The sequence below is a fragment of the Rhizoctonia solani genome, chromosome 10 (assembly GCF_016906535.1).
Source record: "Rhizoctonia solani chromosome 10, complete sequence".
NCBI classification, from domain to species: domain Eukaryota; kingdom Fungi; phylum Basidiomycota; class Agaricomycetes; order Cantharellales; family Ceratobasidiaceae; genus Rhizoctonia; species Rhizoctonia solani.
In genome coordinates, this window is record NC_057379.1 from 368,432 (window position 1) to 389,371 (window position 20,940).

At 44.9% G+C, this 20,940-nt stretch overlaps 4 protein-coding genes across 4 annotated transcripts; 1 reads left to right on the forward strand and 3 right to left on the reverse strand.

The window, feature by feature from the left end:
* Positions 1-1,132: 1,132 nt before the first annotated feature.
* Positions 1,133-2,803, forward strand: RhiXN_08300 (uncharacterized protein; the record flags this gene model as incomplete). The annotated part of the gene is made up of 5 exons (XM_043328116.1): positions 1,133-1,315; positions 1,376-1,656; positions 1,707-2,064; positions 2,118-2,302; positions 2,356-2,803. The coding sequence occupies 5 exons, from the start codon at positions 1,133-1,135 to the stop codon at positions 2,801-2,803; spliced, it is 1,455 nt and encodes a 484-aa protein (XP_043183501.1).
* A 213-nt stretch (positions 2,804-3,016) lies between these two features.
* On the reverse strand, positions 3,017-3,877 carry RhiXN_08301 (Vegetative incompatibility protein HET-E-1; the record flags this gene model as incomplete). The annotated part of the gene is made up of 1 exon (XM_043328117.1): positions 3,017-3,877. One exon carries the CDS (start codon positions 3,875-3,877, stop codon positions 3,017-3,019), a length of 861 nt encoding a protein of 286 aa, XP_043183502.1.
* A 1,033-nt stretch (positions 3,878-4,910) lies between these two features.
* On the reverse strand, positions 4,911-11,176 carry RhiXN_08302 (Retrotransposable element Tf2 protein; the record flags this gene model as incomplete). The annotated part of the gene is made up of 6 exons (XM_043328118.1): positions 4,911-7,391; positions 7,440-8,262; positions 8,346-8,688; positions 8,738-8,845; positions 8,899-9,817; positions 10,913-11,176. 6 exons carry the CDS (start codon positions 11,174-11,176, stop codon positions 4,911-4,913), a joined length of 4,938 nt encoding a protein of 1,645 aa, XP_043183503.1.
* Positions 11,177-13,112: 1,936 nt separating this feature from the next.
* Positions 13,113-14,081, reverse strand: RhiXN_08303 (Retrotransposable element Tf2 protein; the record flags this gene model as incomplete). The annotated part of the gene is made up of 1 exon (XM_043328119.1): positions 13,113-14,081. The coding sequence occupies one exon, from the start codon at positions 14,079-14,081 to the stop codon at positions 13,113-13,115; it is 969 nt and encodes a 322-aa protein (XP_043183504.1).
* Positions 14,082-20,940: the final 6,859 nt, after the last annotated feature.

The window sequence follows — 20,940 nt, forward strand, 5'->3', positions numbered from 1 at the left end:
TACAGACACTGTCTTTCTAATCTACTATCTAAGGCTATACTACTACTGCTTATGGCAGTCTACTACTACTGTTATCAATGAAGGGGCCTTAGGCCTGGGAGGTGTGATGAGTGAATAAGGGGGGTTAGTGTGACTACTGATACTGGGGGCTGGCTACTTAGCTGGCTGGATACCTTCTCTAATGGGTAAGAGACAAGGTAAAATTGACTTGGGATCTCCAAGCAATTTTCCTGCTGTTTATATAGACACTGGTATGGATATATGTCATAACCCATATCTGGAGGGGTTATTACCATATATATCCACTGTCAAAGATAAATATAGTATATATTATGCACAGTGATATATTAATAATATAAGTTGCTGGGGGACATTGCACTCCCCCGCCCCCCTAGCTGCAGGCCAATGTTAATGGAGCCCGCGGGCAAGGTCTGAATATTATATTATTATAGAAGAGATTATGTCATCCCCCCCCACCTCAAATCCATAGTAGTTTAGTATAGTATTTGATAAAGGACTGGAGGGGGGGAGGTCATGTGACCTGGACTTAGAGAATATCACTAAGTCCAGCCATGTTGACCATAAGTCTCTTATATGTAGGAACTCGGAGGTTCTGAGTGCATATGTGCAAGTATATGCGTGCTTGCGGTCATGTTGGTGTGCAACATGAGTGTGCTGGAGGCTTGACAAGGTCAGGACTCATGGAAAGAATGGAGTGGGTTGTGACATTGCCCCCCTTTTTGCACACAGTTTAGGGGACATGAACTTGTGCCATTATAAATGATGTCTGGATAGATCTCTTATTAGGTGTCAAGTTCTCCTAGGTAAGATTGTGCACTGAGTTGTTCTGAGATCACCTGACTTGTTCTTGGTCATGTGATCCTTGTTGGAATGTTGTTTTCTTCCTGTGGGAAAGTTCCCACACTACTGTCCTTGTAAGGTGGCTTCTCAAATCTTCTGGAAGTTCCTGGTTAGCAACATATTTTATGGTTTGCTTGGTTACAGTATGGTGCCATTTTATTGATCAGAAGAAATTGGTAGAGTGAGTCATTTTCCTCTGACTCAGTCTCTTGGCCCCTGTGGTATAAAGAAGAGGGCAGTGGGAGGTGGGATAAGTCATCACCATGTCTCAATGCCCAATTGCCAGCGCCACTCCCTCCACAGTCTTGAATTCACAGCCTTCAGGCTGTTGGATGCTACCCCCTATATCTCCCCAGTTGCATCTATTGTGTGGCAGAGTCAAGAGCTGCCTCTGTCACAGCTTACTCCCAGGGCTCTCAAAAGAAGGTTGGATCTGGACTCTCAAGAAGAAGGAGTAAGTGGTCTTGTTTGGTGGCAAAGATCCTTTTTGTTAAAGACAACTGTATAGTCACAGATATCCTGCATGCTTCCCCCCTTGTCCAGGCGTTGGTTAGCAGTGCCCAGCGACAGGGAAGGCTCAGAAGATGGAGGAAACTCCATTGTCCCATTCATGGCTCCATTGGAGTCAAGGGAATCTACTGTTCCTGCAGCCCCTGAAGGGGAGGAGGACATTGGGGTTCTTCCCCAAGACGGAAGGCAATTCCGTTGTAAGGGGAAGTGTTATCTTCTCACTTATGCTTGTTATGTCAAGAGTGAGGAGACAAGGGAAACCTCTTGTCATGAGGTTATAAAAGAGTAAGTAGTCATATCAAGGATGTTTTTTCTTTTACTGAAGTTTATCCAAGTCTTGTAGATCATCTTCTTACTCTGAAAAGTGGGGGTAATTCCCTTTTGGAGTATGCCATGGGAGTCACTGAGTCCCATGACCTAAGGGAAGGTGAATGGCAACCTGATTGGCATTGCCATGTCATAGTTTGGGCCAGGACCCTTATCTCATCAGAGGGCCTGAACCTGTGGAAGTATAAAGGAGTACGCCCCCATGAGCGTCTTCTTTTACTTAAAGATGATAAGGGGAGGTTTGCCCCTTTATCAGCCTATGAGTACCTCAAGAAGGAGGCAGATGCCTGGGAGGCACAATATGGAACCCTTACAGAAGAGTTCCTATTGGGTCAATGCCCTGCAGGGCTAAAGGCCAAGACCAATGTAAGTTGCAAGATATGAAGTGAATTTACTTGCTAATGGTCTTCCTTTTACAGTGCAATGAAGATTTTGCCTATGCAATGGAGGCAGAGGATGCCAAAGGTTTCTTTGGTTGCTTAAAGGAGCGTCAACCTTGCAATATGGCCATGGGGTATAACAACCTCAAGGCCTTTACTGGTTACTTCTACAGGGATAAGGGCGCCCTTCCTCAGGGTGTATGTGAACCCAAGGCCCTTAAGAAGTAAGTATCCTTTCTTCTTATGGCAGAAGGGAGTATTGACATGTTGTTGCCAGGGCTACAGTCAATTTGCCACCTGGTGTTCAGGAGTGGGTTACCTCCAATATATTGGAGCGTGACCCTGAATCTGATTGTGGTAAGATTCTTGTTTTGTGGGGTCCCTCAGAGACAGGGAAATCAGCCCTTGCTTGTTCTTGGGGTCACCACATTAGGTTCAGACAGAACTTGAACTCTGATGAGTTTAGTGACCATCCTATGGTTCAGTATGCAGTGCTGGATGATATGGATTGGTCCAAGATTCCTTTGAAGATGTGGGTGCAGGAAGATTTCAACTTCTGCACTAGTTACAGATCAGAGCACCATTGTCAATGGGGGCGTTCTACTGTTCTATGTTCCAATTCTAAACCTTCTGTATTTGCTGATTGTAGTTATGCCACAGTTGATGGCAAGAATTGGATTGACACCAATTGCACTTTTGTGTATATTGGTGATAAGCTGTATTAGCTAGTTCTTCTTCTCCTGTTCTGTACTTGTGGTTTTGTTTGTTCTTTGTTCCTGTCTCAATAAAAGCATCTTTTCCTTTCATCCATTTGGCACTTAGAGATAAAATGATTTTTGGAAGATCAGATAAGACAGATGGTTACTGAGGAGGAGCAAACATTGGAAGAGAAGGAAGAAGAGAAGCATGTAAGGTTATTGGATGGAATGTTACATATTTCACCACATTCCATCAGCATAATCCAAGGGATTCCATTTGTTCATGGCCTTGTTACTTTCAAGGTCAGACTCATGTCCTCCTTCATCACTTGGTTCATGGATTGCTAAGTTGGATATACTTCTGCTCAGGTCATTCTGAGCTGCTTGCATGGCCCATTGTTTGAGCCAGTCATGTAGATCCTCTATGCTCATTTTGCGTTCTAGGATCATGTAATAGACATCCTCAGGAGTGAGGTTGTCCACATAGCCACCTAAGCCTGATGGCAGTTTGTTCTTCCAGTTTTCAATTTCCGCAGCCAGCCATTCCCTTACTGTTGAGATTGGTATCCACCATTCAGGATCAATTTCCTCAATGTCTAGATGCCATTCTGCCAACTTCCTTGTGTGCTTTAGCACTGGGGCCCTCACTACATCTTCCACAGAGGCACCCACATTACCTCTACACACAAAGAACTTGGTACTTTGCATTAGTTTGGGTTGTTTTGGTGGCTCACTGCCAACCCAGCGGAGGTATCCCCTGATTGGACAGCATAGGGTTCTTCCAATCCAGTAGCACTTCCATTGTTGACCCATTGGTATGTAATCAAGGGTTGCTGAGGGATCAAGTAGTTTGGCATAAGCCTTGGATTGTTGGAAGGAGTCACATCTTGTGATGACCTTATGCCATTCATAGATGTTGGTGATAGGGGTTTGATCATTCCCCATGTCCCAGCCCATGGATGGATCTGGGGGTGCCCATTGATCCAGGTTGTCCTGGGACCAAGGGAACTTGGTCCTGTGCTCACTGGATCTGTCAAGGTGGTAAGAGGTGGCATCTCCAGTGGCCTTGGAGATCCTGGTCTCTGTTCTAATGGCAGGCATGATGTCTTAGTAATGGGGATGGATAAGAAAGTAGTGGTGCCAGTGGTGGTTTGAGATGACTTCCCAGGCATGGGATGCCTTCCTTTATACCCTGGGTTGCCAGGACCCTTATCTTTCTGCTTGTCAGACCCTTTATTGCGCTTTGCCCTGGGGTCACATGATTTCCTATGTTCTTCAGTAGAGTGGTTGGTTCTCCCACACACCTCACATTGGATTTCAGTAGACCCTGATTTATTGGAATTGGATTCACTGTTGTTCTCAGCCTCCCAGAGGGAAGACAAGGGAAGAATTTTATCCAATTGATCAATCACTTCCTGAGAAATACCTTGATCCAGCATTTCCTGTTCCATCTTTAGATGGTTGTCAATATGTTTCTCCAACCTTTTGACTCCCATTACTAGTTCCATTAAGAATCCATAGACCTTTTGGGTACTTGTAAGGTGGTCATTGTCCTAGATGTCCGTTAGGGCGTCAAGGGGGATGGCGCTTGTGGCCGCAATGTACAATGAGAAGGTTGCTTAAGGCAACGACGAACCTAACTACGGCAACAAGCAGCTATCCTACAACAACAAGACCGCGTAAGGCAGTGACAAGCTATCTAAGTACAGCAACAAAATCCGCTTAAGGCGGTGTAGACTATCTAAGTAGCTAAACTAAGTATTTACTGGGCTGTAGGGCCCTTGTACACTGAGTAGGATGCAACAAGAGGTAATTGACCTGGGTGTTACCATGGTCGGTTGGCCTCCTTATATATTCTACAGGTGAACTATTTACAAATACATTATATGCAATTCCTAATCAAATAAGAACCCTGTTCTGCAGTTGGCCTTACTCATGCATACGTGTCACTGACATGTCATAATGATGTCATCAAGTGGAGGTGGCTGCGTGTGCTGAGGTAAGTGCGGGTGGGGACGTGGCTTGGCGCTTAGCGTATGATATAAGCGCCAAAGTCACGTGATTGAAAATGTTGTCCGTTTGGTTTTGTTTAAATTCAAGAAAATGGGAATAAATTCCCTGGTATTGAGTGTGTCTACAACACTGCCCCCCCTCTAAGGGCCTTGGCAACGCCAAGGGCCTTCCTTTTCATTTCCTTTTCAAATTTTTCTAGGATTTTTTTGGCGTTTTTGAGGTTCTCCCTTGGTTCCCAGGTATTCTCTTCTGATCTGTAGCCTTTCCATTTTACCCTAAAAAACCACTTCCCGTTCCTTTCTTCCATGTCTGTGATCCCTTCAACTTTGTATTCTTCTTCTCCATCCATGGTGACAGGTGGTGGCCGGTTCTCAAAGTTGCGCTTTTTGTCCCTTTTGACTTTTGACAGAAGACCCATGTAGAAAACGTTGTGGATTCTCATTGTGGGCGGGAGTTCCAGGCGGTATGCTCTGTTGGAGATTTTCTTGGTTACTTTGAAGGGGCCTAGGCGTTGTTTGGTTAGCTTTGGACTAAGGGTCTTCAGCTTCACGTTTTTGGCGTCTAGCCAGGCTTCCTCCCCAATTTTGAACTCAATTGGTTCTCCTACTTCTCCGGCCACCATGCGTGTCTTTGATTGCCAGAGTGCTGCCTCTATTTCCCGCCATTGTTCTTCCATCTGAGTTGCTAGATTGTCTGCCTCGGGGACGTCTGTTGGGACATTACTTGGAGTCAAGGAAGGTTCCCAGCCGTATAGTGCCTTAAAGGGGGATTTGCCTGTTGAACTGTGTACTGCGTTGTTGTAGGCAAATTCTGCCATTGGTAACCACTTGACCCAGTCTTTCTGGTTTACCCCTGAGTATGCCTGTAAAAAGTGTTCAACCGTGGGATTCACACGTTCTATTTGCCTGTCGCTTTGAGGATGGTAGGCCAAAGAGAAGTGGGGGTCTATTCCCAGGCGTTGGTACAGGGCCTTCAGGAATTTGTTATTAAAAACCCGTCCACAGTCTGATATTGTCTTCTCAGGCATGCCGTAGCGTTTCCATACATGACGTAGGAATAGATCTGCTAACTCCGGGGCTTTGAGCTTCTTGGAACATTCTACTAGGATCACGTATTTGGTAAAACTATCCACAATGACCAGGATAGAGTCACAATTCCCGTCCTTGGGCAGGTCTACTATCATGTTGTATGACACATGTTGCCACGGGCGTGATGGGAGTTCTAGAGGCTGAGGTGGGATTGACGCGTACTTGGGTTTCCAAATCCGTTGGCAGATTTCACATGAGTCGACGTGCCAGTATGTGTTGGCACGGATGCCAGGCCAGTAGTAAGTCCTGGAGACTAACTCTAGAGTCCTCTGTCTGCCTGGATGGCCCGCCAATGGGCTATTGTGGAAGATTCTGAGCAAATCCGTCCTCAAGGTTCCTACGTCCGGTACTACAATCCGTCCTTGGTAAAACAATAGGCCAGCCTCCATTTCATAATCCTTGAATGCGCGTTTAATGGAGGGTGGTGCCTTGGACTCATTTTGTAGGAACTGTAAGATTTCTTCCAAGGATTCATCCTGGTCTAGAGAAGCCTTGATCTGGCATTGTAGCTCTTTTTTGGGAGTTACTAGGGCAATGTTGGCAAATACGGGGTCTGGGAGCATGGTTTGATCCGCAGGTGGAATGTCAGCATGATCAGCACGTCGTGAGAGGGCATCAGGTTTTCCTGACTGTTTCCCTGGGCAGTAGATTATCTGGAAATTGTACCCGGCTAGTAGCAGGTGCCATTGTGCATGGCAACAATTGAATGTCCGGGATTCTTTCCAATATTCCAGGTTATGATGGTCCGTGAACACAGTGATTGGTTGTGGTGTTCCTTCCAGGAAGATGCGCCAGTACTTGAAGGAGCGGATGATGGCTAGAAGCTCCTTGTCGTGCGTGTCATAGTTTTGCTTGGCCCCCTTGAATGACTCCAATAAGAAACCTAACGGGTGCAGGCAGCCGTCTTCTTGGCGTTGGCTGAGTATGGATCCCAAGGCTGCACCAGAGGTGTCTGTTTCCAAGAAATAAGGTTTGGAGGGGTCGGCGTGACAAAGGACCAGGGCGTTGGTGATGGCATTTTTTAACCCTTGGAAGGCTTCTTGTTCCCTGGTGTCCCACTTCCATGGTGTGTCCTTCTTTACTAGGTTATGTAACGGCCTAGCCATGTGGCTAAAGTTGGCAACAAAACAACAAAGGAAGTTGGCAAATCCCAGAAACAATTGGACTTCTTTAACCTTAGTAGGTACCGGCCAATCTTGTACCGCCTGGATTTTGAGCTTATCCAGGCTAAAACCCTTATCTGAGACAATGATCCCTAGGTATTCCACAGAGGTGACGTGGAACGTGCACTTGGATGCCTTGCAGAACAGTTGATTTTCCATTAGTTGCCTCAGAACCTCATGAACGTGTTGTGTATGCAATGCGTCATCCTTGGAGTATATCAGGATATCATCAAGGTAGATAATGATGCATACATCCAGTAAATCCTTGAATAGCTTGTTCATAAAATGCTGGAAAGCGGCAGGTGCGTTTGTTAAACTAAAGGTCATAACCAGGGATTTGTAGAGGCCGTACTTTGTTCAGAATGCAGTTTTCCATTCATCACCTTCTTTTACTCGTACATTGTTGTAACCCCAACGTAAGTCCAGCTTGGTGAAGACCTTGGCGCCACGGAGCTGGGCCATGAGGTTGTCTGGGCAAGGAAGCGGGTAGACGTTCTTTTTGGTGCGGTTGTTAAGGCGGCAATAATCAACAACTAGACGGCAGGACCCGTCCTTTTTGGGTACAAACATTACAGGGGAGCTGATAGAAGATTTACTGGGGCGGATCTTGCCTGCCTTGAGTTCATCCCTGAGCCAATCTTTGAGCGTGGTGGATTCGGTGTCAGTCATGCTATATAGCGGAGAGTTCAAGGGACCTTCTTCTGTCAGTTCAATCCCAATGTCATAATGCCGGTGCAGGGGAAGCTTGTTGAATTCCTCCTCCCCAAATACCTTGGCGTATTGGTGGTACTTGGGAGGGACTCCTTCAAGGGGGTTCTGATTGGCTTCCTCCTCCTCAGCAATGGCTACATGTTCCGGTGGTGCGTGGGGAAAGGAGAGGGTGCGTTGATTCCAATCAATCTCTGGATTATGGGCATCCAACCATTTCAATCCCAAGATGGCAGCGTGGGACCCTGTGTTGCAGATCAAGAAGGTCTTGGTCATACATTTGCCATTGAAGGAGAAGGTTAGGTTAGCCTTCTTCCAAATTTTGCCAGCCTGGGGGCTCAACCCATCAAGCATAGTCACGGTGCGGGGAGAAGGGAGGTCTATGAGTGGAAGGCGTAATGCCTTGGCGGTACAGGGGTGAAGGAATGACAATGTGGCGCCTGAATCTATCAGGACTTCTAAGTATTCCGCTTGCTTCTCTGGTTTAATCAAAATTGTAAACAGGGGGGAGATTCTATTGTTACTATCAGATATATTACAAATTTCAATGAGCCCAGAGTCCTTGGGGTCCTTGCGCGCGGCAGCAGGTACCCTTACTCTTTTCCCAATTGGTACTTGGAGTCTTTGCCAATTTTGGCGGTTTCCTTGGCTTTCCCCTTGTCCTCAATAGGGGTAGCCTTCCAGCCCATGCGGCATTCCGCAAACTTGTGGCCCATTTTACCGCACTTGATGCAAGCGCCGGCGGCGCAGCGGCGGTTTTGTTCTTCTTCCAACACAAAGTTTGGGTTGTCGGAAAGTCCCTTAGAACCGGTGCTTGTCTGGCCGGTACTTGTCCCCCTTGCGGGGTTAGATGGTCTGCTAGACTTATTATCCTTTGGCAGATGGCTAGCACGCTCCTTGCGGAGGGCGTTATTGATGACAAGTGCTGCATTTTGCAGCTCTAGGAGGGTACAGGGGCAGTGTTTGCGGGTAGCAATTTGGCGGCTGACCTCCCAATGGAGGCCACGGGCAAACTGGCCTCAAAGGGCCGCGTTGTTCCAGTCCAGTTCCATTGCCAAGGTCCTGAACTTTGTAATGTAGTCCGCGCATGTGCCGGACTGGTTGAGGGTGGTAATTTTCCGCTCCGTGGCCCTTGTAGCATCAGGGTCACCAAATGCAGCCAAGAACTCCAATTTGAAACCTTTGACTGTTTGAATGATGGCCCGGTGTGAGCCAAGCTGGTCAAGGTGAGGGTGGGCCCAGGCCCCAGCGGTGTCCTTCATGTTCATCAAGAGGAAGGATAGAACCTCTTGGTTGGTGGGGAACATTTGCAAGTTGAGGCGGGTCCAGGCTAACATCCAAGTCAACCACTGCTTTGCTTTGCTCCCTATTTTGCCTGTGTAGGCGTTGGGGTGGTCAACCTTGACTGGTGCAGGATAGGCGGTGACTGGAGCCGGAGGTGGAGGGGCAGTTGTCCCAATCGGGGATTGGAGACGCAGAGATGGAGGGGGAGATGGGACTTGCAGGGGCACTGCTTGGACAGGAGTGGGTTGGGCAAAGGTGGGGAGCCCTTTAGATGGTTCAGGCCAGAATGAGACCCAACTAGTCGATCCAATAGGGTCAATTTTTGATAAGGGACGTGGCGTTGCTTCCACAGCCAGGGGTTTTGTGTCTTCCAGGGTCCGGGGCCCATGGAGTTGGAGGCTTCTAAGCCCATCCTTGACAGTATCAACGGCTTGAGAGATGTTCTCAAGGTTGGTGCGGGCCTCGACCCCTGCTTCTTGGACTTCTTCCACTTTCCGTTCAAGGTGCTCAACTTGGCCAAGGAGGCCAAGGAGGAGGCTTGTAATTTGCTTGAGGGAGACTTCCCCTATTTCAACATAGGGGGCTGCCAAAAGTTGGGATCCCAGCTCCCCTTGATCAATTGGGGAGCGGGTTCGAGAGGCTGGCCGGGAACGGGTTGCCATGGTATGTGTTGGCGGGTAGGAGCGGCCAGCGTGAGAGGAAGCACGGGAAGAGGAGCAAGTGGGAGTGCGCGAGGTAATGGTGGGCAAGTGAGGGGGAGTGAGGGCTGTGTAGCCAGGTAGTGCCTATATCAGGACTTATGAGCGCTTTGTTACGCAAACGCTAAACCTCTGCGTCAAACAACCTAGCGTTGGACAGTAAGTGCCGCTAATTACAGCCGTGGGCGGGCGTAATGTAGGGTCTTGTTTCTGCAAGCAGGTGTATCTGCTGTCTGAGGTCGCTGGTAACAGGTGCGGCAACCGTGGGTATGCGGACAATTAGAACCTGTCTGCCTTATAGCAATTTGGTACTAGGTGGAGCCAACGCTGGTTTGATTATTGACAGCAAAAGGCAAGCTCAATCACCTGTTTTCCCTTGTGCTAGTACAGGGGGTCTTCTTGTTTGTTGTGGCTAGGTGGGTGTGCTTGGTAGGCACGGTTTGCAACCAACTTAAGGTTGATTACCTAGTGTCCTAGACGTCCGTTAGGGCGTCAAGGGGGATGGCGCTTGTGGCCGCAATGTACAATGAGAAGGTTGCTTAAGGCAACAACAAACCTAACTACGGCAACAAGCAGCTATCCTACAACAACAAGACCGCGTAAGGCGGTGACAAGCTATCTAAGTACAGCAACAAAATCCGCTTAAGGCGGTGTAGACTATCTAAGTAGCTAAACTAAGTATTTACTGGGCTGTAGGGCCCTTGTACACTGAGTAGGATGCAACAAGAGGTAATCAACCTGGGTGTTACCATGGTTGGTTGGCCTCCTTATATATTCTACAGGTGAACTATTTACAAATACATTATATGCAATTCCTAATCAAATAAGAACCCTGTTCCGCAGTCGGCCTTACTCATGCATACATGTCACTGATGTGTCATAATGATGTCATCAAGTGGAGGTGGCTACGTGTGCTGAGGTAAGTGCGGGTGGGGACGTGGCTTGGCGCTTAGCGTATGATATAAGCGCCAAAGTCACGTGATTGAAAATGTTGTCCGTTTGGTTTCGTTTAAATTCAAGAAAATGGGAATAAATTCCCTGGTATCAAGTGTGTCTACAACAGTCATTAGTAATCCGTTTCCTGTTTGCCTCAGTTTTTGGTGGTTGAGTTTCCTCAGGGAATTTGGCAAAGAAGTCTTCAATAAAATCCTTCACTGTCTTATTCCTGGTTGCCTCATCTACCAAAGGGGTGTCCTTTTCCCTGGTGGCAGGGTCCTTCAAGGGTGTGTTATTCCCTGGATTCTCATGCCTAGGGTCTAGGATCCTGGCTGTGGCAAGTTGGAATGATTCCATATCTGGTTGGTCAGCCTGTTTAGAAGGGGTAATTCCTACTCCTTCCTGATGTCCCTGTTCCATGCCTTGCATAGGAGATGTCAGCTCCATGACATGATCATGTTCAGGGTTATCCAATTGGGGCAAAGTCCCAAATACACGCCTAGGTTGCATCTTATGAAGTCCCATATTGTTGCAAAAGGCCAAATAGAGCACTATAATAGTCTCTATTAATTGCAAGTCCCAAGATATACCTATCTTAGTCAGTAAGAAGACAAATAGCGCAACCCACAGAGGAAGTCTTTAGCTATTTGCAAGAAGAAGACAAGAAGTCTCAGTTAGTAAGGAGCAAAATAGCGCAACCCACAAAGGAAGTCTTTAGCTATTTGCAAGTAGAAGACAAGAAGTCTCAGTTAGCAAGAGGCAAAATAGCACAACCCACAGAGGAAGTCTTTAGCTATTTGCAAGTAAAGCAGTGGACACCTAGGGTCCTAGTGATGAGAAGACTCTGACAGTACTTCTTATCACTAATCAGATAGAAGGATCAGTGGAGATCCTTTGTTGACAGTTGTTGATAGTTGAATTTCAAATAAATCAAGCAGTTGCTCTTTTTGAGGTGTAGCAACACCTGCTTGTCCCTATAGGTTGTAAGACAAGGGAAAACAAGCTGGCTTTCTAAGCAGCTTGTTCCGCCCCTATATATACCTGGGCATCACTTGGGTCTATATACATATTTCAAATAGAAGCACAGCCCCTTGGAGCTGTAGCACAGCCTCAAGAAGCAGTATGAGTCAAAGAACCATGTGGCAGTGCTTGATTAGCCAATCAGATGCCAAGAAATACACCAGTGAGGTGAGGTCTTGGCAGAGTTGGTTCTATTTTTAGCACATGATCACGTGGAACACCGCTTAAGTATGACTCATCCAATTTCCTTATATGGTAATCCTATTCCCCAATCTGGCCCAGTTTTTCCTGGAGATTGAGCACAGCCATCATCATGTGATTGTGGCAGTGCAGGTAATACATTGATGACTAAGCATTTGTCATTATGCTTAGTCATAGTTGATTTGTCATTCATGAGTTGATCATGTGATCTGGTTGCTGACTCATCAGAGTTCAGCTGACTAAGCTTAGTCATCCATCCATTTCATCTTCTTTCCTAATTTGGAAAGGGGATTGCCATTTTTGGTAAGTCTAGGTTGCTTAGTCTCTATTTGTCTTGAAAGTCTTCTTCAAGTTATGTCTCTTTCCTAATTAGGAAGGTGAGTTACCATAAATGGTAATCTGAAGTTGTGTTGTTGGGACAATATGTTGTGCATCATTGATGTAGGGGCATTAGTCATCCCTACATCCCCTATAGGCAATACATATACACATATATATGTATATATATACTGGGTATAGGTAAGCAGCTTGTTTTCAATGTCATAACCCATATCTGGAGGGGTTATTACCATATATATCCACTGTCAAAGATATATAGTATATATGATGCACAGTGATATATTAATAATATAAGTTGCTGGGGGACGTTGCACTCCCCCTGCCCCCCTAGCCGCAGGCCAATGTTAATGGAGCCCGCGGGTGAGGTCTGAATATTATATTATAGAAGAGATTATGTCATCCCCCCCCACCTCAAATCCGTAGTAGTTTAGTATAGTATTTGATAAAGGACTGGAGGGGGGAGGTCATGTGACCTGGACTTAGAGAATATCACTAAGTCCAGCCATGTCAACCATAAGTCTCTTATATGTAGGAACTCGGAGGTTCTGAGTGCATATGTGCAAGTATATGCGTGCTTGCGGTCATGTTGGTGTGCAACATGAGTGTGCTGGAGGCTTGACAAGGTCAGGACTCATGGAAAGAATGGAGTGGGTTGTGACAATATACATGGTCTGTGCATGGAAGAAAGAAGTGTCCATGTGAAAAGGGAAGCATGCTGCAGGCTGCGCAGAAGCGTGGATTTCTCCTAAGCGCCCTTGGCACAGCATCTTGGTGCAGCATCTTGGCATAATAAGCGCCAAGATCATGTGATTGAAAAACATAAGATATCAGGTCCATAAAAAATAGTAAAAATATCAGAAAAAAGAGGCAGTTCCAGTGGTATAGGTTAGGAGGTTATAACATTGCCCCCCCCCTTAAAGGCTCTTGGTGGAATCACAAGCCTTTTTAGTTGTGACTTGTTGAAGCGGCTGATCTCTTCCTGACTATGCTTCAGCAGTTCTTCAGGTTCCCATGAGTTGTCTTCTGGGCCATATCCTTTCCATTTGATCAAATAGAACCATTTTCCCTGTTGTCTTTTGGAATCAATAATTTGCTCTACTTTGTACTCCTCCTCCCCTTCTATTGTTTCAGGAGGGGGGTGTTCTGGGAACAGCTGATTAGGGGATTTGTGGGTTTTAGACAGCAACCCTACATAGAACATGTTGTGAATTTTCAGAGTTTCCAGGAGTTTCAGGTGGTAGGCATGGCTGGAAAGCTTTTCTGTGATTTCAAAGGGACCTAGTTGTTTAGGATCCAACTTATTAGAATTGGTCCTGAGTTCCACATTTTTTCCGTCTAGCCATACTTTTTTGCCAACTGAATATTCCAGGGTTGTTCCTTTGTCTCTGGTCATCCTTTCCTTGCTCATCCTAAGGGCTGCTTTGGCTTCTTTCCACTCCTTGGCCAGGGTGTTGGCTACTTGGTCTGCCTCTGGAACATTGGATGGCATGTTGGATGGGTTCATTACCAGATTTCTTCCATAGACCAACTCAAAGGGGGCCTTTCCTGCAGACGTGTGTTTGGCATTATTGTATGCATATTCTGCCAAAGGTAACCAAGTGGTCCAGTCTGAATGATCAGCGGCCACATAGGACTGGAGGTAGAATTCAATAAACTGGTTCACCCTTTCTGTTTGTCCATCTGATTCAGGATGGTATGCAGAGGAGAATGCTGGTTTGACCCCAAGCCGCTGGTAGAGTGCTCTCAGGAACTTTCCGGTGTCATGCCCTAGAGGCGTGACCACCTTAGAATCCGCTAAGTTGAAGAAATAGTGAATATATGCGCTATTTTCATGAAGATTTATGGATATATGCATCTTTATGCTATTTAGGCGCTTAGCGCTTATTATGTAATCTTATCACATGACCTTTAGTCATGTGATCACATCTTTCTTATCTTTGGTCATGTGACCTTATCTTTGTTGTTATGTTTGTACATGTAATTACTCTTCCCCTTCTTTGTTGAATATATAAGGAGGGTTCTGAGAGCCTGTTATGGATATGACATTTCTTCTTTAATCTGTACTTATTTTATTAATTACACTAGTAATCTCACAGTAAATAAATGAGATAAAGATGCGAACTAAGGTTTTCAAGGTCCCTCTATCCAATAGTGACCTTTACAAAACCTACAAACCTCAGGAATACCCTTAATATGCGATGCCTTTTGCATATATGCTGTTTTCTCACTCATTTAAATATATATAAATTCAGCTGAGTAGATAAACAGTAACAAGTAATATTTCTCTTGTTTGTAGTATTTATTATTCAAGATTCTATCTTGTGGCTACACACAGAAATATTCAGGGTCCCCCCTGTCGCATAGACAAGTGCTCCGGCGCTTAATCAGCCCTTAAGCGCCGACGCACTAAATGCGCCTTTTCTCCATCACCCGGGCATCCCACACTGCCGAATCGCTTGCGCTTAGGTGCGCATGTTTGTGCGCTCCAGAACGCTGGGTCAAACTCCCAAAACGGACAACATTTGGCTGAGTTATGCCCCATTTACTGTAAGTACCCAATGCAGAGGTATCCTACCTTTGGGACTGTTTACTCCAAGGATGAAACACTTAGCCTTGGGACATCTAAACCCACACAGGTAAATAATGCCTTGGGGCAAACATTGCCTTGGGGCAAATATTAGGATCTGTTGTTTGTTTACTATGTACCAAAGTATTGGCTCCCTCAAGTGTTTCAGCTGCCACATGTACCTCCTGTACCCCCTCTTGATATCAATCATGTATATACTTGTTTGTGCGCCTTCTCAGGGTATAAAAGGACCCTGTGAAGACGCTTCTAATGCATCCATTTATCCACTCTTATATATTGACATATACACACAAGCCTTTAACAGCTTATCTGCGCATTTACTTTAGTGATTGACTCACTGTAAATAGCATAGGAGGTTATTTGGCGCACTAAGACCATAGGCCAGTCCCAACAGACACAGGGTAACCTATTAGAGTACTTACTGCAACCCTGTGCCCCTTGACTGTCACAGTTGTTGAGTTCAACATTGAGTATAGTGCAACAATACTGTAAGGATTGTTGTGATTGAGTGATAGTGTTTCAATCCACCACACCCCTTATATTGTAGATAGCTTTATCCACAATATCTCATAAATCCTAGATATATTTAGGTAAACCCCATAAGTCTTAAGTCTTACTTAAGCATATATAAGTCCTATACTTATTAGGCAAATCCTATAAATCCTGTACATTAGTCAGGTAACACTCTTACTTAAGGTACTATCCCAGAGACCTTAAGTATACATACCCTTAGTCACTTAGGCTTAAGTAACATTAGTCTAAGGTACTATACATAACCAACCACCTGCACTTCATAGTTGCTAGACTATTTGTTAGGAGTTGTTATTCCTGATAACCTAGCCTATATTGTGCATATATTCTGTACATATATTCTGATTCTTAATACTAGTTCTTAGTTATTCCCATATATATTTTGTATATAATAATTCTTTCTTACTCCTGTACTTACACAACTCTTAACAGCTCCCTTAACATTGGCCCGCGGCTAGGGGGGCGGGGGGAGTGCAACGTCCCCCAGCAACTTATATTATTGATATATCATTGTGCATCATATATACTATATATATCTTTGACAGTGGATATATATGGTAATAACCCCTCCAGATATGGGTTATGACAGTATATATAATCATAAGGGCGCTATCTACATGGTCTGTGTGCGTGAGAAAAGAAGTACATGGATGAAATGAGAAGCATGCTGCAGGCTGTGCAGAAGCATGGATTTCTCCTGGGCGCTCTTGGCACGGCATCTTGGCATAATAAGCACCAAGGTCATGTGACTGAAAAATGTAAGATATAGAGTTTGTAAAAAATAGTGAAAATATCAGAAAGATTGTCCAAATTCAGTGGTATAGGTAAGGAGGTTGTAACAATAGGACTGCACTATTGAATTACCTCAATAAATGTGTCCAGCAAATCCCCTACACAGGCGGTACAGGAGACTAAATCCTCTGTAAGGTTGTTAATATAGCCAAAGATCACTTGATCCTTTGAAGTAAGACAATCTTCAAACTCCTTCAAACAGGAAGCACAGTACTAGAAGTTATACTGCTAGCACAAAATATTGGCTGTATGTGACCAGCCAACTGACTTGCAAATCCTTTGCAAAAGCAGTGACAGACACATTTACTGCACCATGTGTTGTGTGTACCAACTCATCAATAAACTTGGGGACATTGTTTCTGGTGGAAAGGTAATTTGTCAAGGGAAGGTACCTGGGCATTGATAACAAAATACTTGCAAGTGATCCACAAATGTTTCTAGGTTGTTGGCAAGAAATTCAAGTTCAAAGGGCAATACATGGATATCTATTGGTGGTAGTTGTTGCTGTACAGGCTCTCCAGTGTCCCTTCTCTTTGAATTAGCTTGCTTCCGGTATCCAGTTGATGGGTTGACTGCAACATTTGTGTCATGAGCCACATCCCTATTGTGCCCTCTATTCACATACCAGGGCACTCATGGTACACACTACGGCCACCGGAAACACGCATATACTTGCACTTATGCACTCAGAACCCCCAGGTTCCCACATATAAGAGACTTATGGTCAACATGGCTGGACTTAGTGATATTCTCTAAGTCCAGGTCACATGACCTCCCCCCCTCCAGTCCTTTATCAAATACTATACTAAACTACTACAGATTTGAGGTGGGGGGGATGACATAATCTCTTCTATAATAATATATTATTCAGACCTTGCCTGCTGTCCTAGACGTCTGTTAGGGCATCAAGGGGGATGGCGCTTGTGGCCACGGTGTACAATGAGAGAGTTGCTTTAAGGCAACGGCAAACCTAACTATGGCAACAAGCAGCTATCCTACAACAACAAGACCGCTTAAGGCGGTGACAAGCTATCTAAGTACAACAACAAAGCTGCTTAAGGCGGTGTGGACTATCTAAGTAGCTGAACTAAGTAATTACTGGGCTGTAGGGCCCTTGTACACTGAGTGGGATGCAACAAGAGGTAATCAACCTGGGTGTTACCATGGTTGGTTGGCCTCCTTATATATTCTACAGATGAACTAATTACAAATACATTATATGCAATATCTAATCCAATAAGAACCCTGCTCCATAGTCGGCCTTACTCATGCATACATGTCACTGACGTGTCATAATGATGTCATCAGGTGGAGGTGGCTACGTGTGCTGAGGTAAGCGCAGATGGGGATGTGGCTTGGCGCTTAGCATATGATATAAGCGCTGAGGTCACGTGATCAAAAATGTTGTCCGTTTGACTTTGTTTAAATTTGAGAAAATGGGAATAAATTCCCTGGTATTGAGTGTGTCTACAACACCTGCAGGCATTAACATTGGCCCGCAGCTAGGGGGGCAAGGGGAGTGCAATGTCCCCCAGCAACTTATATTATTAATATATCACTGTGCATCATATATACTATATATATCTTTGACAGTGCATATATATGGTAATAACCCCTCCAGATATGGGTTATGACAATTTGTAGGGCTGGGGACAGCATCAAAGAGCTTTGATGCCTTAGATTTAGGTCACTTAGTTGGGTGTACTTGGCAGATTTATTCAAAGGGACACATACGTTCTCCTGGAATAGATGCTGAATGATTGGTAAACAACACCAGAGGAGGTTAGTAGCATTGAGGAGCCCAGTGCTTGAGGCAAGTTGGCAAACAGCATTTGCAAATGATTGTAGCTTGAGCACCAAGAGATTGATACATTCATCAAAGGTCTGGAATCTCTTGACAGCCTCTGTGTTATTGAATGTTTGATTGCCTTCTATCACTGTTGAAATCATTGGTGGGCAACCTCTCTTTGGAGTGAGTTTTTTTTTTACAAACGTACTTGGGTATACATTGTGCCTTTTTTTGGTCTCCACTTGTTCTTTCAACTCTGATAGGTCTTCAAGTAATGCCAATAATGCCTGCTTTTGCTTGTTTGCATCTAGTAACTCTATTTAGCAACATGAGAGTCATACAAGACACAATTTACCTGAACTCCCATACAGTAGGGATCTAACAGTAAATGGATTCTGCTTGGGAGCCAGGCCTATTGGGCTATCCTCAATAAGTCATGCCAAATGACAAGGTGAGTTGGGATGGCTGAATCCTGCCACTTGCATCTGAATCCAAGCTGAAACATAATGCAGTGAATATCAACATCACAGAAAAATAGGCAAAGTAATTACATCTATTGCACACCATGTTTGCGCGTATATACCAGGCAAGTCAAAAGCAAGAAAGCAGGCACAGTCATGTATTTATGCCAAAATCACAAGGTGCATGCCACTGCGCACCTACTCAATGAAATTACCTACTTCTCCAAAAAGAGCAATTAACTCCAGAGAGCTCCAGAGTGCTTTGGAGATCTCTGAGTGTCTTTGCATCAAGCTTCTCCCAACATCTCCAGAGTTCCCTGGAGCACCTTGGAGCTAAGCCTCCCAATTGAATAATTCAGGAGAACTCTAGAGAAGTAAGAACTTAGTCAAGTATCTTGTAAAGTGGAGACAATGATGCCTTTGAAACCACCATACTTGGCCTGATCTCCCCTGGCCTGGTGCCCACCTACTAGTTTTGGAACAAGTTTCTTAAGCTGATTGTTTTCCAATTGTTTATAATGTATATATCATATCCTGAACAATGCACAATGATTGGACCTGTTCTGTGACATTGATCACAATCAAATAAGTAAAGATATTTTGAATCTCACATGCAGTGCTTGTTGGCTCTTTTTGGATTATTATCTTGAGTCTACCTTGCCTAGCTTTTCAACTCAAGGTGAGGTCTGTATCCTGAATCTGAGAGTAAATTTCAAGGGATTGCTTTGTCAAGCATTGCTATTGTCACAACCTCCTTAATTATACCATTGGATTTGCCTGATTTTTCTATTATTTTTAGTATTTTTTACGGACTTGTTATCTTATGTTTTTCAATCATGTGATCTTGGCACTTATTATGCCAAGATGCCGCGCCAAGATGCCATGCCAAGGGCGCTTAGGAGAAATCCACGCTTCTGCGCAGCCTGCAGCACGCTTCTTATTTGTCTTATGTACTTCTCTTCTCATGCACACAGACCATGTACACTAAGCAGCAAAAATATTGCAACCCCCATGAGGAATAGCTGGAGGCCAAGCAACACACTTTCAGGTATAGGTTTATATACAAGATCTGTAGACCTGTATGAGAGCTAGGTGATGTCAAAAAACAGGGTGAAAATACCAATCTTGGTGTGCTAAACAGGGAGGATAAGAAACAGGGGTTTTTCCAGCCTGCCAACCAGTAAATATCTTGCTCAGAGCTGCTAATGAAACTTGAAGAGAAACATAATCTGAGTAGTATAGCACTTTCAAGCGTGCAGATCTGTGCGCTTGTTGTGGAGATATGCGCCTTCCAATGTAGGAGGGGTTACTAGGAGACTGATTGGAAATTGCTGAAAATGGGAGGTTTCCTAGTAACCCTCCCTAGATCTGAAGGCGCATATCTCCACAACAAGCGCACAGATCTGCACGCTTGAAAGTGCTATACTACTCAGATTATGTTTCTCTTCAAGTTTCATTAGCAGCTCTGAGCAAGATATTTACTGGTTGGCAGGCTGGAAAAACCCCTGTTTCTTATCCTCCCTGTTTAGCACACCAAGATTGGTATTTTCACCCTGTTTTTTGACATCACCTAGCTCTCATACAGGTCTACAGATCTTGTATATAAACCTATACCTGAAAGTGTGTTGCTTGGCCTCCAGCTATTCCTCATGGGGGTTGCAATATTTTTGCTGCTTAGTGTAGATAGCGCATTCTTGTCTATATATACAGCAGGAAAATTGCTTGGAAACCCCAAGTTGATTTTACCTTGTCTCATACTCATTGAGGAGGATCCAGTCAGCCAGCTAAGTAGCCAGCTGTTGTAGACACAGTCAATACCAGGGAATTTAATCCCATTTTCTTGGATTTAAATGAAGGCAAACGGACAATATTTTCAATCATGTGACTTTGGTGCTTATATCATACGCTAAGCGCCAAGCCACGTCCCCACCTGCGCTTAATCAGCATACGTAGCCACCTCCACCTATGACGTCATCATGACATGTCAGTGACACGTATGCATGAGTAAGGCCAACTGCGGAGCAGGGTTCTTATTTGATATGATATTGCATATTATGTATTTGTAATTAGGCTACCTCTGTAATATATAAGGAGGCCAACCAACCATGGTAACACCCAGGTCAATTACCTCCTGTTGCATCCCACAACTGTACAAGGGCCTTATAGCCCAGTAACTCACTTAGCCCACACCTGTAGCCATTGCCTTAAGCAACTTACTTAACATAGTTACATAGCTTGCCATTGCCACTAGGGCCTTGGTCATTGTACTTAGTTAGTTTGTTGTTGTAGGGTACCTCATCACCGCCTTAAGCGGTTCACTGTCATAGTTACACAGCCGCAAGTGCCCGCACCCTTGACGTCCTTACAGATGTCTAGGACACCGGCCCCCAGTTGATCTCAGACGTTAACTATCCCTTAACTCATCACACCTCCCAGGCCTAAGGCCCCACCGCTAGTAGTAGTCACCAGTAGGACACCTTACGCATCATTAGTATAGCCTTTAGATAGTAGATTACATAAGCAGTGTACTAGTAGTATGGCCACAAGCGCCCGT